This window comes from Anabrus simplex, chromosome 3, assembly GCF_040414725.1.
Source record: "Anabrus simplex isolate iqAnaSimp1 chromosome 3, ASM4041472v1, whole genome shotgun sequence".
Lineage (NCBI taxonomy): Eukaryota > Metazoa > Arthropoda > Insecta > Orthoptera > Tettigoniidae > Anabrus > Anabrus simplex.
Window position 1 is genome coordinate 354,456,921 of NC_090267.1, and position 19,266 is coordinate 354,476,186.

Consider the following 19,266-nt stretch of genomic DNA (forward strand, 5'->3'; position numbering starts at 1 on the left):
TGTTGAGTTTTATTTTAAAATTTACTTTTTCCTACTTGGGTGGACTATTCTCTGGAATCAGCCTAACAACAAGTGTTAAAGTCAGTGAACACAGTATTACTAGGTACAGTATCTGTGTGATATTGTAAGTGCTGATTATGAGAATCGGCAACTCGAGTTGATGCAGAGACAGTAAAGGGTTCTTATCTACAAAATGTATTATGCACCCATATTGACTTATGCGGCTGAGACCTGGAAAGTGGCAAATAGGAATGAGAGCAGAATTCAAGCCAGCGAAATTAAATACCTAAGTAGTACGATATCAAAGTCAAGGAAAGACAGAGTGAGAAATGAAGATGTTAGGAAGGAAGTCAGAATAGGAAACCTAAATGAGAGAACTGACAGGAGTAAACCAACATGGTTTGGACCTGTAAAGAGGATGGAAGTGAAAAGAATAACAAAACAGATAATGGAGATGAAGTTTTAGTGAAAGAGAGTGAGAGGGAGACCAAGCACAAGGATTATTCTTATACCTATTTTCCGAACAGTCCAGGTGAGGATCGCTAAAGCAAAACCAGCACTGGAGCTCAATTAAATTACTGCACATTTGGACGTGGACAATGTCAGCATGTAGAAAATATCTGGTGTCACACTTGACACATTCATTGTTTACGAGACATAACTAATCAGAACACAATACACATCAAAAATCATCGTCTCCACCCATTCCTGTTTCCAGATAGCCTCTGGGTAGGATAGTGAGCCAAAGCCAGTAATTTCATTCCATCTGTCCATCACTCCCCTTATATGTTTATGAAACCAATGTCAAAATCAAGAAGAATGTTGTGATAGTACATATATCACACCCTCACACTACATGTAGAAGTGAGAGATAGTGTCAGTATTTGATTTATTATTATTATTATTATTATTATCGTCAGTATTTCATTTGTATATTTTGTCATTAATATTTGTAAGCTGAGAAGTCTCCACATATGTAGGTATTAGTAATTTGTTTGTACATACGGCTGGGAAAACATTGCTATATTGGGCTTTGATAATTTGTATGACTCATGCGGACATCCCAGTGTCTTATGAAATGTACTTGTTGTTGTCGTCGGGAAGTTCTATGAATCATGTGAATAGCCCAGAATCACGTGAGCTTGATGATGTTGTACTCGGAAAGTTCTATGACTCATATGAAACACCCCAGCGTTTGTTTATGTCTTGGGACCAAGAAGTAGTTCAGGGCATGGTGTTGACAAGAGGATCACTCGTGACTGGCTGGCAAGGATCAATCTAGGCGTATCATGTGAGAGGAAGGGGAATGCTGAGGTCTTTACATACTTCGACGCCACAGCGGAAAAACTACAACCAGAGACACTGTACGAGAAGGAAGGAGACCATACACGGTACAGGAAGAAAGTGGTGTTAACACCATACGGGAGTGAAACTGGATATGCGGTGCTGGAGTGACGCTGTTGCAATATACTGACTGGACTTCAAATGTTCGTGGAACGCAGTCTTGTTATGTTCATGGAAAGTGGCTGATCGACAAATTGTGGAGTGCTTACGCATTAGGTATTGTAGCACTTTTGGCGGTCTGGCATTACATGTTGGTGAAACCTATCTCAGACTTTCCATAATTTATGTTCAGGATCGATAAGCGTGTGCTGCTCAAATGTATATATCTTTCCAACAAGTGTTAAAGTCCGAGAACACAGTATTACTAGGTACAGTATCTGTGTGATATAAGTGCTGATTATGAGAATTAAGTCGAGCTGATGCAAAGACAGTGAAGGGTTCTTATCTACATATATGTACATTGTTCAACGAACTAACTACAAATGGTGGTTTAGTTCTCACTTTTGTTTTCCCACTGTTTTCTTTGTTGTTGTTGTAAATATGGAGTCTTCCAGCAATCTTTTGTTTGTGTATTATAAGTATATTTTGGTGTGTTGATGAGGTGCTCATGCACGGATTTTATTGAGAATATAGTTCGCTATTTTAGAATCAGTGGAGTTATTGATGAACCTAGGTATTTAGTCGTTTTCAGAAGGTTAGGTAAGGCCTGTAACAGATGTACCAGTACGCAGCATTATGTACACGCCCTGGGAGATAAAGAATTATCATGCTCTATCTAAATTCGAGGGATCCATTCTGGTGAACTCTGGTGCCCATACTACGGACATTTCGATTATTTATTTTTATTAATTTAATGTATTTCAAGTATTTTATGAAGTTTTATTATTTCAGTTAATTATTTATATATTTTATTTATGATATTATATTATTATTTATTAGTATTCACAAATTGTTACAATTGGCACCCAGCATGGGCCTGAATGATTGGTACATCTGTTAGGCTTAGAAGCGTAGGTGCACTTGTCAGGTGTCGTTGGAATTCTGCAAACTATGTCAGTGAAGTGTTTTATATGTACGTGATATGTATGTTGGAGTATGAAGAAATGTTGTAGCGAGTTGAGTATTATAAAATTAAGAAGTAGAGAGGTTGTTAAAGTTGCTGGTACTAAGAATCAGGATAAGAGAGGTCAAAAGAATTACACCACATTGTGTTTATCTAATTTAAGTGAGACTAGCGAAATGGCTGATAGTAGAAAAGATCAATTGGCAACGATAGGTGAGGAACCGAGTAACCCGCCTCAAACTCAGAAAGTAGGGGATCTAGAGGAGGCTTCCATTCGTAGTATGCTTCAGTTGCTTCTTAATAAGAACGAAGAGTTGAAGGGTGAATTGTACAGTACGATGGATAGTCAGAGTAAGGAGTTAAATTCAGTGAGTGTGGAATTAAATGTTGTTAACAGTAAGATTGATAGTCAGAGGCTTGAACTGTCCAGTAAAATTGATAATAATAATGTTCTACTGTCTAGCAAAATCGGTAATATGTTTGATGGATTGTCCAATAAGATTGACGAGCGAGGTAAAGTGTTAAGGGTGGCATTTGATCAAGTAGAGAGTGAAATTGACTATCAGAGGGATCTTCAGAATAGGGGGCGTGATGAAGGTAAGAAAGATGTGTCGGATGTCTTACTTTGTGCTAGTGGTGATGGTAATAACGGTGTTGCGATCGATAAATTTACAGAAGTTTCTGAAATTGAAAGTGAAGTTTTAGTGAAGTTGATGAAGGTTGTTTAGTGAGTGAAGAGTTTTTACGGAGTATACATCATGAGGATGTTTTTGTTGATTTAAGTGGACGTGAGAAGAGTAAAATTAGTCGATTATGTGTGAAAATGGTGACTGAGATTAATGAAACTTCTGGTAAGAGAGTTGAGAGTAGCAGTGTTGTTGGCATGAAGCTAGTGAAAATAGGAGCCGGTATGGAAGGTGGTGAAGATGGTTTAATTGTTGGGGCATTAAGTAGTAAAGATGGTAATCTGAAGTGAATTATGGTAACGATTTCAGTAATAGAGTGAGCGTGAGTGATGGTACGTGTGCTAAGTGTGGTGTGAATGAGATTGAGGTAATTGAAGTACATGTGTATGATAAGTGTGAGTTAACTATGATCGTTGTTCGTAAAGGGTTGTTTGAAGCGAATAGTATGTCAAGTTTTGTGCTTAATGAGATTCATTGGAAGGGTGGTAAATTGTATGGTGATTCAGGGTTTGAAGATTTTGTGAGAAATTCTTGTGTCAGAGATCATGTGCATGTGTTGGAAATGTTTAAGGAAAGTGAGAATGGAAGTGTGCGTGAGATGAAAGAAAGTCTGTTCAAGCGAATGTGTAAAGTTTCATTTAAGGCTGAGAGTTGTGCGTATGATTTGAATGACGTGTTGTATATCGATGTGGAATGTGTGAAAAAGTATGTGATCTGTTTGCTTCCATTAATTATGTTTTTGTGGAAGAGGAAACATAGTGAGATTCCTACGTATTTCAGAAATAGGGATTTCTTGGTTATGAATGTTCCAAATGAAAGTTTGTATGATTCCTGTGTGACTGGATGGGATGAATGTTTGTGAGATAGATTGGATTCGAGATATATTTAGATTTTATTGCAGTACGTATTCCTCGTCTATCGATGTTGAGATCTTGTTAAGTTTATATATAGTTTTCTTTTCCATTTATATCAGGGTCCGTATACTGTGGACAGTAGAACAGGCAAGTGTGCTTATAGGCTCCTAACCGCTGACAACAAGGTCCTTGGGACATTTAATATCTATAGCCTTCGCAGATTTAAGAGATAGGATTTGCACCTGGGATGTATATATTATCAATTTTGAGTTAAGTGTACAGTAGTAAGAAGGGATTGTGTTCAATGGTATATGAAACAATCAGTGTTGCTTTTATATAGACATATTATTATTATGATTATTATGATTATTATTATTATTATTATTGTCAGTATTTCATTTGTATATTTTGTCATTAATATTTGTAAGCTGAGAAGTCTCCACATATGTAGGTATTAGTAATTTGTTTTGTACATACGGCTGGGAAAACATTGCTATATTGGGCTTTGATAATTTGTATGACTTATGCGGACATCCCAGTGTCTTATGAGATGTACTTGTTGTTGTCGTCGGGAAGTTCTATGAATCATGTGAATAGCCCAGAATCATGTGAGCTTGTTGATGTTGTACTCGGAAAGTTCTACGACTCATATGAAACACCCCAGCGTTTGTTTATGTCTTGGGACCAAAAAGAAGTTCAGGGCATGATCTTGACAAGAGGATCACTCATGATTGGCTGGCAAAGATCAATCTAGGCGTATCATGTGAGAGGAAGGGGAATGCTGAGATCTTTATATACTTCGAAGCCACAGCGGAAAAACTACAACCAGAGACACTGTACGAGAAGGAAGGAGACCATACACGACACAGGAAGAAAGTGGTGTTAACACCATACGGGAGTGAAACTGGATATGCGGTGCTGGAGTGACACTGCTGCAATATACTGACTGGGCTTCCAACGTTCGAGGAATGTAGTCTTGTTATGTTCATGGAAAGTGGCTGATCGACAAATTGTGGAGTGCTTACGCATTAGGTATTGTAGCACTTTTGGCGGTCTGGCATTACATGTTGGTGAAACCTATCTCAGACTTTCCATAATTTATGTTCAGGATCGATAAGCGTGTGTTGCTCAAATGTATATATCTTTACAACAAGTGTTAAAGTCAGTGAACACAGTATTATTAGGTACAGTATCTGTGTGATATAAGTGCTGATTATGAGAATTAAGTCGAGTTGATGCAGAGACAGTGAAGGGTTCTTATCTACATATATGTACATTGTTCAACGAACTAACTACAAATGGTGGTTTAGTTCTCACTTTTGTTTTCCCACTGTTTTCTTTGTTGTTGTTGTTGTTGTTGTAAATATGGAGTCTTCCAGCAATCTTTTGTTTGTGTATTATAAGTATATTTTGGTGTGTTGATGAGGTGCTCATGCACGGATTTTATTGAGAATATAGTTAGCTATTTTAGAATCAGTGGAGTTATTGATGAACCTAGCTATTTAGTCGTTTTCAGAAGGTTAGGTAAGGCCTGTAGCAGATGTACCAGTACGCAGCATTATGTACACGGCATGGGAGATAAAGAATTATCATGCCCTATCTAAATTAGAGGGATCCATTCTGGTAAACTCTGGCGCCCATACTACGGACATTTTGATATTTTATTTTTATTAATTTAATGTATTTCAAGTATTTTATGAAGTTTTATTTATTCAGTTATTTATATATTTTATTTATGATATTCTATTATTATTTATTAGTATTCACAAATTGGTTAAAATGTACCTTCCTGGACATAGCACACAAGAGAACCAGTAAGTAACATATTTAATCTTCCACATAATCACACACATCCTTATCCATATTACCTAATACAAAAATTGTAGTTTCCTTCCCAGGAGAAATAACCAAAGGATTTAGCATTAAAGAAACCTACAGAAAATTAATTTACTTTGGCTATTATCATATCAATTTCAACAACAGATAGCACAGATACATGAACTGGCACAAAGGAGATAACTGTCTGCAAGCAATAATTATAAAAGGGGAAAAAGTGTGTGGTAATAGAAGAGGTTTATAAAAAAGAATACATACTTCTTTATCTGTCCAGGCATCGATACCTTCGCAGACTCAACATTTCTAACCTGTCCACTTCGTACACTGCAAAGAGAATATGAATATGAATTAACAACAGAATAAATGGTTTATAACACACAGATGACTCTTCAAACTGAGAAAGTGTGTCTCTAAACTAAACACTCAAAGAAAACAGTATTTTCTCATTAAAACTTAGAATACTGTACTAACTGTAATATTACAAAACTCAAAATGTATTGCTATGTTACGGAAAAGAAGTGATGTAGCAACCAAAGATATTTCAAAAGGAAAAGAAAGTTAAAAAGTTATTTCACTACGTGCAAAATAACACTTAAGATAAGCAGAGAGAAATTATATTTCTAATTTATCTGCACCATGGTAATTTCAGTGGCATTCCAGCTACCTAAGATTTGTGGTTCTGTGTTTAAATGAAGGCACTGGTAACGTAAAATGACTATTCAAATCCTATACTTAAATCTCCTGTCTCATTCTTCTATCTTATGATATCATACTCCCAAGGTACTGATACGTACATATTTTCTCTAGAGGTTTCCCATGGACTGTTATACCTCCCGTTCCCAATCTGTGCCTCTGCCAATGTTTTCAATTCCAAATTCCTTGGGATACTGTCATATGCCTTTTCAATATCTAGAAATGTTACTACTATGTCCTTTCCATATTCCCAATACCTTTCCATGTCCGGCTTCATGGCTAAATGGTTAGCGTTCTGGCCTTTGGTCACAGGGGTTCCGGGTTCGATTCCCGGCAGGGTCGGGAATTTTAACCATTACTGGTTAATTTCGCTGGTACGGGGCTGGGTGTATGTGTCGTCTTCATCATGACGTGCAGGTCGCCTACGGGTGTCAAATCAAAATACATGCACCTGGCGAGCCGAACATGTCATCAGACTCTCCCGGCACTAAAAGCCATACGCCACTTCATTTCAATACCTTTCCATCATTTGACGCCATGTAAATATCGGATCAAACATGGACTTGCCTCTTCTGAATCCATACTGGTGTTCTGCCTATTTTACCTCTACTCTGTCTCTTATTCGTTTATCCAAGATTCTTTCATTAATCTTAGCTGTATGAGGTATCATTGTTACTCCACTATCATTTTCACATTACTTCCTGTCTCCTTTCTTGAAAATTGGTATAATGACCCCTATCGTCCACTCTTTTGGAAGAGTCTTTTCTCTCCCTATCATTCTGACGAGGTTGCCATAGAGGATCAAGAAACGCCCTAGTGGAATGTCAAGGTAAAAGATATAGTTAAACCGAAGAAACAAACTAATGGAGTGCTGCAAGGTGATCCACTCAGCCCCATACTATTCAATATTGCCACCGCGTACGTAACAAAAGCAATCAGAGAAAGAGCAAAGGATGCAGTGATCTACATATATGCAGACGACATGGTCCTAGGGTCAACAAAGAAGGAAGAGCTCCAACACGCTTTCTCAGCGCTGGCTGAATGGGCAGGAAATAACAGCCTGAAAATAAACTGGAAAAAAACTCAACAGATGGTCTTTCGGAAAGGCGGACGAAACGCAGCAAACGCAGAATACGAAGACGGCAAAGTGGAAATAGTAAACTCATTCAAATACCTGGGAATAACCTTACAGACTACTGGGACATTCAGACTACACATAAAAGACAAAGCAGTTGCAGCCATGAAAACCATGTACGACATCAACAATCTACAGCAGTTATTCTTAAAAACAGCTATGCGCCTATTTGACACAACGATCCTACCAATACTCACCTATGGAATCCACTTGATATGGGAAAGACTAACAAAGAGAGACCTGGCCACCATAGAAGGAGTTAAGGCAAAATTCCTAAAGACCATAATGGGCATCTCAAAATACACGCGTTCCCGCCTAACATACGAACTAGCACGGGAACCCTTTCTTATTGAAGAACTGAGGATAAAACTACCACAATGAATGTAGAAGCACACCTAGCGGAGAGGCGGAAGAAGAGAGAAGAAATTCCGCTAGAGTTCTACAGCACAGATGCCATGTGGGATCGAAATTGGACGAACGCCAACCAGAAGCTAAGACATGTGATAATAAAACTAGCAGTACACGGGTACCACCATAAAATATGTAAAAATATGTCTTATCACGACCCAAATGAAAAATGTGAATGTTCACTGTGTGATCAGTTCTGTGACATGTATCACATCACAAGATGTAAAAACAACAACAAATCTCTATGCGATTATAGCAAAGACTAAAACGGTCAATGATCTTTATAATGCACATTCGTGCGCTTTTCTAATAATAATAATAATTATGACTTTATGTAAGGAGTACAGTAGGAAGTGTTAAGGACAGGAAATGTAGAAGTAGGACTGGAATCCAACAACAGAGAAGCCGCCGGTACGAGATCCACACATCATCAGCTTCAAGACAACAGAGTCTACATATGGTGAGCTTATGGCATAAGTTACTGCAAGTCTTCGCGCAACAGTTCATTTTAAAAATTAATTTCATTCAATTTTTATTTTGCTTCCATAAGTTCAGATGACGTTAAAACGCCGTTACGTCACGTTTTTCATCTTAATAAATAGCTGTTTTAATTTGTATTTTATGAAATGATTATTAATGATCCTTAAATTCCAAGTTAGTGTACTTAATGGTCTGTGTTCCGTTCACCTCACCCCTGGGAGTTTTTTGAGTCTCATTACGTATTATTATTATTATTATTATTATTATTATTATTATTAATTATCTACTTTTGTTTTCAAGCCATAAGCTTGAAGACTGGTGCCCTTGGGGTACTGGTTATGGAGAAACAATGACATATCATTTATTTATTTTAATATTAAAGTGACCCGCCACGTTATAATTTTGTCATACATCCGTGGGCCAAGTGGGTACATCACATATCTTCCAGCTGGCTACAATGAAGACTGGAGTGTTTGGAGGTACCTTAACCGATTAAGAACTGGTGTCGGCAGGGACATCAGATATCAGAGGACAGCAAGTGTGACTGCGGTGAAGAACAAATAGTGAACCATATGTAACAATGTCATCTCTGCCCATTTTTATGCTCAGAGCAAGATTTAATGCTTGCTGATGACAACGTCCTAGTTGCGGCTCAGTTTTGGAAAAACACCATCTGGATCAGGGATGGCGAACCTTTACCAGCTAGTGTGCTATTTTAAGTCTGGTTTATTATTCTCAACTGTTTACTGTGCCACTTGTTATTTTCTTTTAAGGAATGGCTACAATATACCCCCCCCCCCTCCGATTTCCTTTCTTAATTCCCAATTATGTATCATAATATGTTATTTATTCATTTAATGATTTATTTATTTACTTACTAATTTAATATATATCTTGTAAATACATTTGATTGCATGCTTCGTGGTTGTATTTTGCAAATATATCAAAAATACATTTTTAAGTATTTGGAGAAAACCTAACATTACTTGTACATATATATAATAAGCTCCCATTGTAACACACTTCGTCATTAAATATTATTGGATATAACAATTGAAATCACGAATATTGCTAATGGACTTTAAGTGAAATATCGTTCACACATTTAGTACCCATGTCATTTATATTAGCCTCATAACTTCTTGTCTTCAATAACACACAAGAAGCACTCATGTCTGAATCAAGACGGCTTCTAACTGTTGACTTCACAACGTTCATTGTAGAAAATAGTTGTTCGTATGCATATGATGACCAAAACAAAGTAAGTAATGCTGTAGCAAGTTTCTTCATCACCGAAATCTTTAGTGGTAGGCTGTCCCATTGTTCACGTATTAAGTTATCTGGCTTCTGGAGATAATATTCACCATCAACAACACAGTCTATTTTCACCCATGCTTCACCAAGTTGTACAAATTTGTTCACCCATGTACTGCTTTCTTCACATTCAATCAACTCCATTTCTAAATGGTCAGTAAAAAATTGACCTTAATGTCACTCATTTGTGCAATATGAGTTTCTGTAATAAAGTGCAATGTTTTCACCAAATCTCAAAATTGGAAAAATCTCTTGGAAATTATTTGTTTCGATTTTTGTGAGATGTCCACATACTTCTTACAAATAATTTTTTTTTGCCTTCAAAAGTTAATTGATTTGCAAAATTTGACATCAGTTCAAGTTGTACTTTAAGTGAAGGTAAGTACTTAAAACTGATGAATACACGTTTTCTCTGGAATTATTTTATGATCTCAAACAATCTATCTGCAGTATGTCCCTTTCCTTGCAGTTCGTTATTCATATGATTGTATACTGCTGTAAAATCACGGAGAAACATTCATTCGCACAGCCAAATAGGGTCCGTGAATTCTGGGAATTCTTTGTGCTTTTCTATCATGAAGAAGCGAATTTCATCCAAGAGCTCGACAAGCCTCTGGAGTACTTGCCCCACGACTCAGCCAGCAAACATTATTGTACATCACAAGTACACCACAGTGAGATTCCACTTCGTGTAACATTTTCAAGAACTGGCAATTATTTAGAGCATGTGCCGGTATGAAGTTCACAATTTTAGATACTCTTTCAAATTACTGCATACCTTCTTTTGCACATAGGGCTTCCTGCTATAACATACGATGGAACTGTAAAATAGGGTGTTTAATTTTTCTTTAAGAAATTGCACAAACCCATTATGAATACCCACACTTGAGGCAACATTCTGCAAGTCAAACCCCATTTTTTAATACAAGTTCTTGCTTCACATCCTTCATTACATCTTTACCTATTGCCATACTTCGTAAACTCAACAATTTAACTAATTCCTCCCTCATCACATTTCCACCAGAAAATCAGGCAAAACAGCAATCCTTTCTTGTAAGGTCACATACGTGCTTTCATCAAGACATACTGAATACATCTGGAAGTTATCCGAATCAGCTTTCAATTGCTCCGAAACATCTTCACTCATTCTCATTATTCTACCCTTGACAGTACTTTGGCTGGCTGGCATTTCTTTTAATTCTGTTAATTATTTGTTGTTTGTTAGGAAAGTCTTCAGTTAATGTATCGGACATCAATAAGAAATTTTGTTTCAAGAATTCACCATCAGAAATCGGTTTCCCATGCTCTAATGTGTAGTGAGGCAGATGGAAACAACTGCACTGATATTATTCCTTGGCATGAAAGATGATACAAAACGTACTGTTTGATTTTCTGAGAAACGAGCTTTCTTATTTCTTCACTTGGCATGGAACGAACATTTAAACAATTCGTCTTGAAATGGCGCTTTATGCCTACATTAAATGTGTGGGACACAACAGTTTTCAAGTACAGGCAACACAAAGCTTTATTGCTTCTATCACTCCAAATTCCCTTGTCCACTGTTCTTGAAGAATCTGGTCACTACCATTGTTAAGTTTCCGTGGGGTTTTTTTTTTCAGCACCGAAAACATGTTTGTGAAATCCATATACAAATGACATTCAATAAGCAGTAATACACAACGAACAATTACGCGCTACTGGTTACCACACACAAGTCAAACTTCACTCACTGACTGACGGCCAGGTTTTCGATATTTATTTCTTACACATGAAACACTGACTATACGATCCATGAGATATGTATAGTCTGTAGCACAAGACGTATACAAAAACTTTAATATGTTCATGTGGCGTGACACCGAAATCGTGTTTGCATGTCACCTAGTGACACGCGTGGCATAGGATCACAATCCCTGATCTGAATGTACAGTAAATTTGGTCAATTTCCTTTGCTTGTTAATTTTTGTAAATAGTTTAATTATTATTTTAACTGTATGATTAAGAATGATTCTTACACGAGTAAATAAATGAACAGACTTCGACTGAGGTAGTAAATATTTCATTATCTGAGGAGGATGGCAAGACTTGACAGTGGGTGATAGGGTGATATCTGGTTTAAAAAAAAGAAAAAAAAAATGGTATCACAGAACACGATATCTCTGTTGTGACAGTGCAAGGTACAAAGTAAACTGATTAATTGATGACACTATTTTAAATCCTGGAATTCTCCCTCTGGATTGCAGCTGGAGATCATTTTCTGTGTGGTTTCTTGAATCAGGATGATATGAGCCTGGTGTTCTTTGAGAATCTTTGCTAGATGTTCACAATTTGCTCTGCTTATGCCCTCGTTGTAAAGTTGGCATATTTTCGTTGAAGGGCCAATGTTACGAACTTGAGGGTCCTGAAAAGGGTCTCTAGGTGTGTTTTCTCCTCAGTTTTCCTTGACCAAGAGGTCGTATACGACAGTTCACAGTTCGGTCTCCTCTTATTCTAATGTTGCACACTTTGCACTACCTGGGGGACATGTGTACGGTAATTCAAGGTTAAACCTATGAGCATGAGCAACAGTGATCCCCCTGTATTTTTTTTATATAAAAAACAATGACAAAACTTATACAATTAGCAGTGACAGTGCTACTGTAGGCAAGTCCTCTTAAACACATTACTCACACGTCCAACATTGGTGGCCTTCTACAAAGAGAAAGAGGATATTCAGAAATGCAGTAAAATAAAGAGGGATACAATTATCACATTCAATGAAACAACGGGAGTGAATCATTCAGAAAAGGCTCAGTGAAGAACAGTTTGGATTCATGCCTCGTGAGGGAACCATGGAACCAAGGTTATGGAAAAGTTTCAAGAAAGAGAACTGCACTTTGTATTTATCAACCTGGAGAAGGCATAACAACAAGGTACCTCGGCAGGATGTTTGGAGGAGCATGAGCGAAAGATGTGTATCTGAAAAGTATGTACACTTGGTGCAGGACATGTATGGAGTAGTGCAGACGAGGGTTTACACTTGCATAGAACTGTAAGACTGGATGATTGTACAAATGGGATTTCACCTTTCATCAGGAATCTTGATTAAGTCCATACATCTTTGAACTTGTGATAGATGTATTAAGCGGAAGAATCAGGGATCAAGCGCCATGGTGTGCGCTGTTTGCCGATGATGATGTACTGTGCAGTACCAACAGGGACGCGTTACAGCGAAAGTTGGAATCATGGTGTACAATATAAGAGGAAAGAGGATTGAAGATAAACAGAAACAAAACAGTGTACTTCAACTTTGGAGGGCAGGGAGAGGGATCGATCAAAATTAGGGATGAAATATTGGACAGAGTGGAGAAATTTAAGTAACGTGGTTCTACAGTGGAAAAGAAGGAGAATTTGGACTCAGAGTTGACACATAGGATAAACGCTGGCTGGCTGAACTGTAGGAAGATGTCAGGTGCATTTTGTGACAGGAGATTGAATATAAAACTGAAGGAAAAGGTTTATAAACTTGTGGTTACGCCTGCAATGGTGTATGGAGTGGAAACATGGGGGATCAAGAAGTATGGAAAAAGAAAATTGATTTGGCAGATTTAAAAATGTTGAGGTGGATGAATGCAGTCATGAGAATGGATAAAATACGATATGAAAAAATCTAATGATGGCCGCAATTCAAAAAGTGGGAGTTTCTTAATGGAATTATGTGGGTTTACTACTTATTGGTTGGTTTAAATAAAAATGGGTACTCATGTAGTATTTTATTGATAATTGTAGAAATTATGACTGGTATGTCACATACAGTCCATGGTCACAAGGGGGGTGATATCATCTGCTATGTGTACGAAGTCTGCAACAATTATGAACTTCAAAAATTGCTGTATTTTAACTTGTAAAACAGGTCTATCTGTAATTTCACTTCAGTCATGTAGTGCCTCAAATGATAAGATATGAAACAACCATTTGAATGGAGGCCAGCTTTACACTTCATACACAGTGTGCATTTTCTTTGCTTTTGAATGAAATTTGTCATATTGTCAATGTTATCGTAACGTACTTATCCAAAATTTGTTTATGGGTTTTCAACTTCATTCCCCTTTGTACGATATGAACTTCATATGCTGTTATCTTCATTTTGGCCCATATTTATACAATAAGCTGAGATAAGGATTCCACTCAATACATGTTTATTATACCTGACTATTTATACAACACAATGTGGGACTAGTTTCAATCATATACTGTAATGATCATCCTCAGCAACTTATAGTAAAAAATTTAGACTTTGTATATATACATGAAACAATGATGAAACTTATACTTAAAATTGGGTGAAGTGCTCATGAGCTGTGTTATGAAGTTTGATGTGTCTTAAAAAATAAAATTTTGTGTCTGGTGACATTGCAACAGGTATAAATTCTTGAATACTGTAATGTTATTTGCTTTACGTTCCACTAAGTACATTTTTTACAGTTTTCGGAGATGCTGAGGTGCCGAAATTTAGTCCCAAAGGAGTTCTTTTACGTGCCAATAAATCTACTGACACGAGGCTGAAGTATTTGAGCAACTTCAAATACCACCGGACTGAGCCAGGATCGAACCTGCCAAGTTGGGGTCGGAAGGCCAGCACCTCAACCGTCTGAGCCACACAGCCCGGCAGTATAAATTCTTGAAATTACTTCTAATGATATTCACATTGGATAAAATAATATTTTGATGAATGTCAAATTCATCCCAATCTGTGGAAAGTACTTCTATAAGAATTTCAGCATTCACTTAATCTTGAATGTTGCATGTGTGTTATTGATTGAAATCTACAAATTGGGGTAATAAGATGATGATGAGGAGAAATCCAGTTTTTCTTGTGAGAGCTTCAATAAGGTTGACTGCCTGTGTTTAATTTGTAAACTACCATTTTCTGGGAATTTGAAATCTAGGAGTGGTTAACTGACATTAGTAGAACCTCATATACTGTAAGTAAATTTGTGAATTGTGCGAATACAGGTTGTTGAAGATAGCATCTGAATGGGAAAGCAAATAAGAAACTTAATGGAGCTTGTGACCCAATGTTGGATAAAAGTGTATGAGTAATGTGTTTTGCAGGACTCACCTCCAGTAGCACAGTCACTGCTGACTGCATACGTTTTGTCGTTTTTTTATGTATATACAGAGTGTAATGTTTTGTTATTGACATTTTTAGAACCATTGTCCAGGTACACTCTCTTCTCTATAAATCTGTTGCATCAGATCCCACAACTGATCAATATCAATACCTTCTTCACAGATACACTTCCACATTTCACTGGGGATATCGTCAGGGCCAATCGCTTTTCCAGTCTTCATTTTTCTTAGTGCCATTACAATTTCTTGCCTGCTAATACCTAGAGCCCTGCGTGGATATACAAAATATTATTCGCATTCGCTCCGTATGTGCACTTCCTTCATCCGTATCTGCGAACAGTTATCCGCGGATATTGTAAATATTAAACTACCCCAAGATACTGAAATGGATAGATCTGTTAACATAACATAATAGCAAAGATGCCAACTTTCAAGAAAGGCAATTCGTAATGTAGCCGTTCGGGCAAAGGGTGAAAGGGGACGGGGGGGAGGCGACCGTAGAATTTTTTTTGGAGATCTTACTAACTTACATATCATTGAAAAATCAATGAACAACACACAATTCAACCAGATATTCAACGACTGGCATATAAAGAGTGTATGATTCTTACCAGCTAAAGCAACAGGTGATCTGCAGTACATATCTGAGTGGAGGTTGAAGGATCCTTTCTTTTGTTGAGTACTGTAGTTGCTCTCCTAGTAGCTTGTAGTTGCTGTTTGGTAAACTTACACTGGTTACATGCTTTTCCTTTTGATATCATGTGCATCCTCTGCACTAACAGAGCACTTAACAATTCGGTGCTCATATTAGCACGGAACTCAGTCTTGTTCTTCATCACCATGAAAATGAAAATCCACAGCCTGTTTCCAGTCATTTGATAGGGTCAGGAATGAAATAATGAAGCCCCCATCTAGCAGCGAGGATAGGAATTGTGACGGCTGCCGAAGCCTGTCGCACTCCTCTGGGGCAAGGATTAATGAATCATAGATGGAATGAAATGATATTGGAGAGTGTTGCTGGAATTAAATATGACAGGGAAAACCGGAATACTCTGAGAAAAACCTGGCCCACCTCCGCTTTGTCCAGTACAAATCTCACATGAAGTGACTGGGATTTGAACCATGGAACCCAGCGGTGAGAGGCCGGCGCACTGACGCCTGAGCCACGGAGGCTCTGTTCTTCCTCACCATGCGCAACTGAAAAATCACTGCTGCACACACTACAAAACACGTGTAAATGAGATTTTAAGGAACACAGTAAACAGGGACAGTCTTTCGAGTATTCCTCCCAAATTTTTAAAAACTATTTTTGGTTTATTACTAGCGTCACTAATCACGGCAACGTCACCACGCGTATTTTCCTGCACAAGAAATCGCTTCATTATTTCAAACTTTTTGCACTTTGTAACATGATTAGCATATATCCTAGAAGAACAATACATGTAAATTTGGCAACCAAAATCGCAATACATACTTCAACAGTCACACACACAGTATCCACAATGAAACGGAGTTTGACACCACTTTGCCGCCAAAACAAAGACAAAAGAACTTGTATGGTTGCATGGAAGTCTGGCCATGTGACGAACAAAGACAACTATTCCGCAAGATATACCACTTCACAGGTGCCTATTTTTCTGGTACTGGAAGCACACACTGCATTCAGCGCGTGAAAACTCGAAATAGTCCTACACGTGGGACAGGAAAGGGGTATAAATCATTACTGAGAAATATGAAAATAATATTCAGAGAATTCAAGCTGTAATGGCATTCCTTGTGTATCCTTTTGAACACTTCTTACACTTAGATTTAAAAATCAACAAAAAAAAATCATAATTTGTGGTGTGTGATTTGTAAAAGCGTAATTGTGACGGGTCATTCGTAACTATTAAGACTGAATCATAATAGTTGACATCTCTGCAATAGGCCTGATACCTGGCACCAGAACCCCTTCAGTCACAGGTTTATGAGGGAATTTCTCTTGGAGTAACTACCGACCTATTGAACTTTGTTCCTTCCTTCCATTAATTGCGAGCAGAAGCCAGTTAGGCTTACATCAAATTTACGGCTTTATGGTCTCAAGGCTCTTTATATATCACCATTCTCCCATAGCACTGCCATGGGTCACCTAACCAGAAGCAAACATAAGAGTATACCTGAATGAAAAGTAATAAACTTCATTATTTAGAAAATATCACCAAAATTATCTGCACTGCCATTCAATTTGCATCCGCCAAGAAAATAATTTCGCGGACATCTGCATCCATGCAGGGCTCTACTAATACTGCCCATCACTTCTAGATCTGGTACACCTTCTTCAAGGGTGGTTTGTGGGTTCTCTTCATTAAGTAGATGCTCACTGCTGTTCTTCTATCACCTCCATCACCTCTTATCATCAACATTTTTCAGCACAATATATCGGTACTCTTCATCCATCCTTAGGTGGGTAAAGTCCTTAGTTGCTCCATCTCTTTGCCTGGCTATCCTGTAAATTTTCTTCGGGTCTTGTTTAGTTTCCATCTCTTCGTACATTCTATCTACTGCTACTGCTTTTGCCTTTCCTAAGCCCTCTGAGCCCTCTTATTTGCTAATGTGTACTGTGTTTTATCCTCGTTATGTTCCAAACTGTTCCACATTTTCTTAGCTTCCTTTTTCTATTACAATGCCTTCTGCAGTTAGTCGTTCCACTTTCCTTATCCACTGGAATTCCCTTCCGTGATGTTTTATACAAAAACCTCTACCCACACTTCTCTAAAATCTGCGCTGTTTACTTCCCACCACTTCTGCACACCTTCCACTTTTGGGTTTTTGTTTTAAATTCCTTTTCCAAACTTGGGGCTTTCCCTTTCTACCAATTGATTCTGGACATCACCTTCAGGAATCTACTTCTGTTACCAGTTTGAAATTTGCAACTCATAATGAAGACTCTACATGGAGTCCTTACTACTTTACCATTTACAGTTTCACAGCTCCTTCAGAATTTGTCTTCTACACATAAGAAAGTCTATCTGACCTTTCCCAGGGTAAGAAAACAGGGAAGATTCCAGAAGATATCACTACCAAAGTGATCTTTCCACTCGCTTCTCATTCAAGTCCAATGCTGCAGTTATAACAAGGCCGAGTGTCAATGCTGGAATGACCTGGCCACAGACAACCTTTGCTGTATTCTGTTCAGTGTGTAAACTCTCAATTCCTGTCAGCACAGATTAAATAGCTTGAATACTATGGTCATCTGACAAGAAGTCGCGTGCATGAGGGGTAAGAGGTGCAGAGGGTAAGCATGGCTGCTGCGCATGCACCAATTTCAAGTCTCGAGGCCTGACAAGAAACATCAGTTCCGTCCGAGGTGATTCTTGTGAACTAAGGGGCTGCTGAGAAGTTTCAAACTGGTAGTGCAATTGTGCTTTAAGTAAACATTTACTCATGCTGCATAATGAACAGTTTAATAATGAACACACATCTCTTTCAGAGAGCTTGCACTCTTTATCACGACTAATGTTTATAGCTTGGTGTAGTATCTGTTATTCTGTACCTACAAGCTGCTGCAACTTCTCGTGAGATGCAGAGAGTACAATGATGGACCAGCATGTCAAGTACCAGTAGTTATCAGAACATGTATGAACCGGGGCAACATAAAAAAGAAAGTTACTTAACTTCCCAGCCTCTCCTTACCAATATTCAGACAGAGGCTGTACCACTCAGTGAAATAACTCCCCTAGATTGCACACCATGCAGATGTCCACTCATGGCCAGCTTTGGACATAACACATTCAACCAGTAAACTTTCTACCATGATAAAATTGTATGAGGCATGGAAAATCAGAGATAACTATTCCTCCCCTCCCTCTCTGTTACAAAGGATTCTTCACCAAAATTAAAACACTAACAATGCTATTCCTCCTCTCTCTCTGTTACAAAGAATTCTTCACCAAAATTAAAACACTACAATGCAGGAAACAAATGTTTACAAAACATCTTAAATATGTTTGTTATTCATCAGAGGATCAATTCATATTGCGTGTAAGATTGGAAATTTTGTTTTCTACAACTATTGTTGTGTAGCATATACCAATAGCAACAGTATTAACAGAGATCTTCTTCCTGGCCGCTTTCCCAATTAATTGGAATTGGCACTTGATATAGCCATGTTTTATGGTCAGATGCCCTTCCTGAGACCAACCCTTTGTAGAAGAATGACGAGAAGTGTAATAAAATGAACACAAACACCTAGTTCTCAAGCCATAGCAATATGCAGTTAAAATCTGTGACCCAGCCAAGAATCAAATGCAGGAGCCTCTGAACCGAAAAACAGTATGCTGACCATTCAGCCAAGGAGCCAGA

General features: G+C 37.9%; 1 protein-coding gene across 1 annotated transcript in view; it reads right to left on the reverse strand.

Moving 5' to 3' along the window:
- The window catches only part of LOC136867331 (protein phosphatase methylesterase 1), a 139,352-nt gene that overhangs the window by 82,471 nt on the left and 37,615 nt on the right, over positions 1 to 19,266 (reverse strand). Inside the window, exon 5 of the mRNA XM_067144490.2 lies at positions 6,042 to 6,107. Coding sequence (XP_067000591.2) covers positions 6,042 to 6,107 — 66 coding nt within the window. The remainder of the gene's footprint in view (positions 1 to 6,041; positions 6,108 to 19,266) is intronic.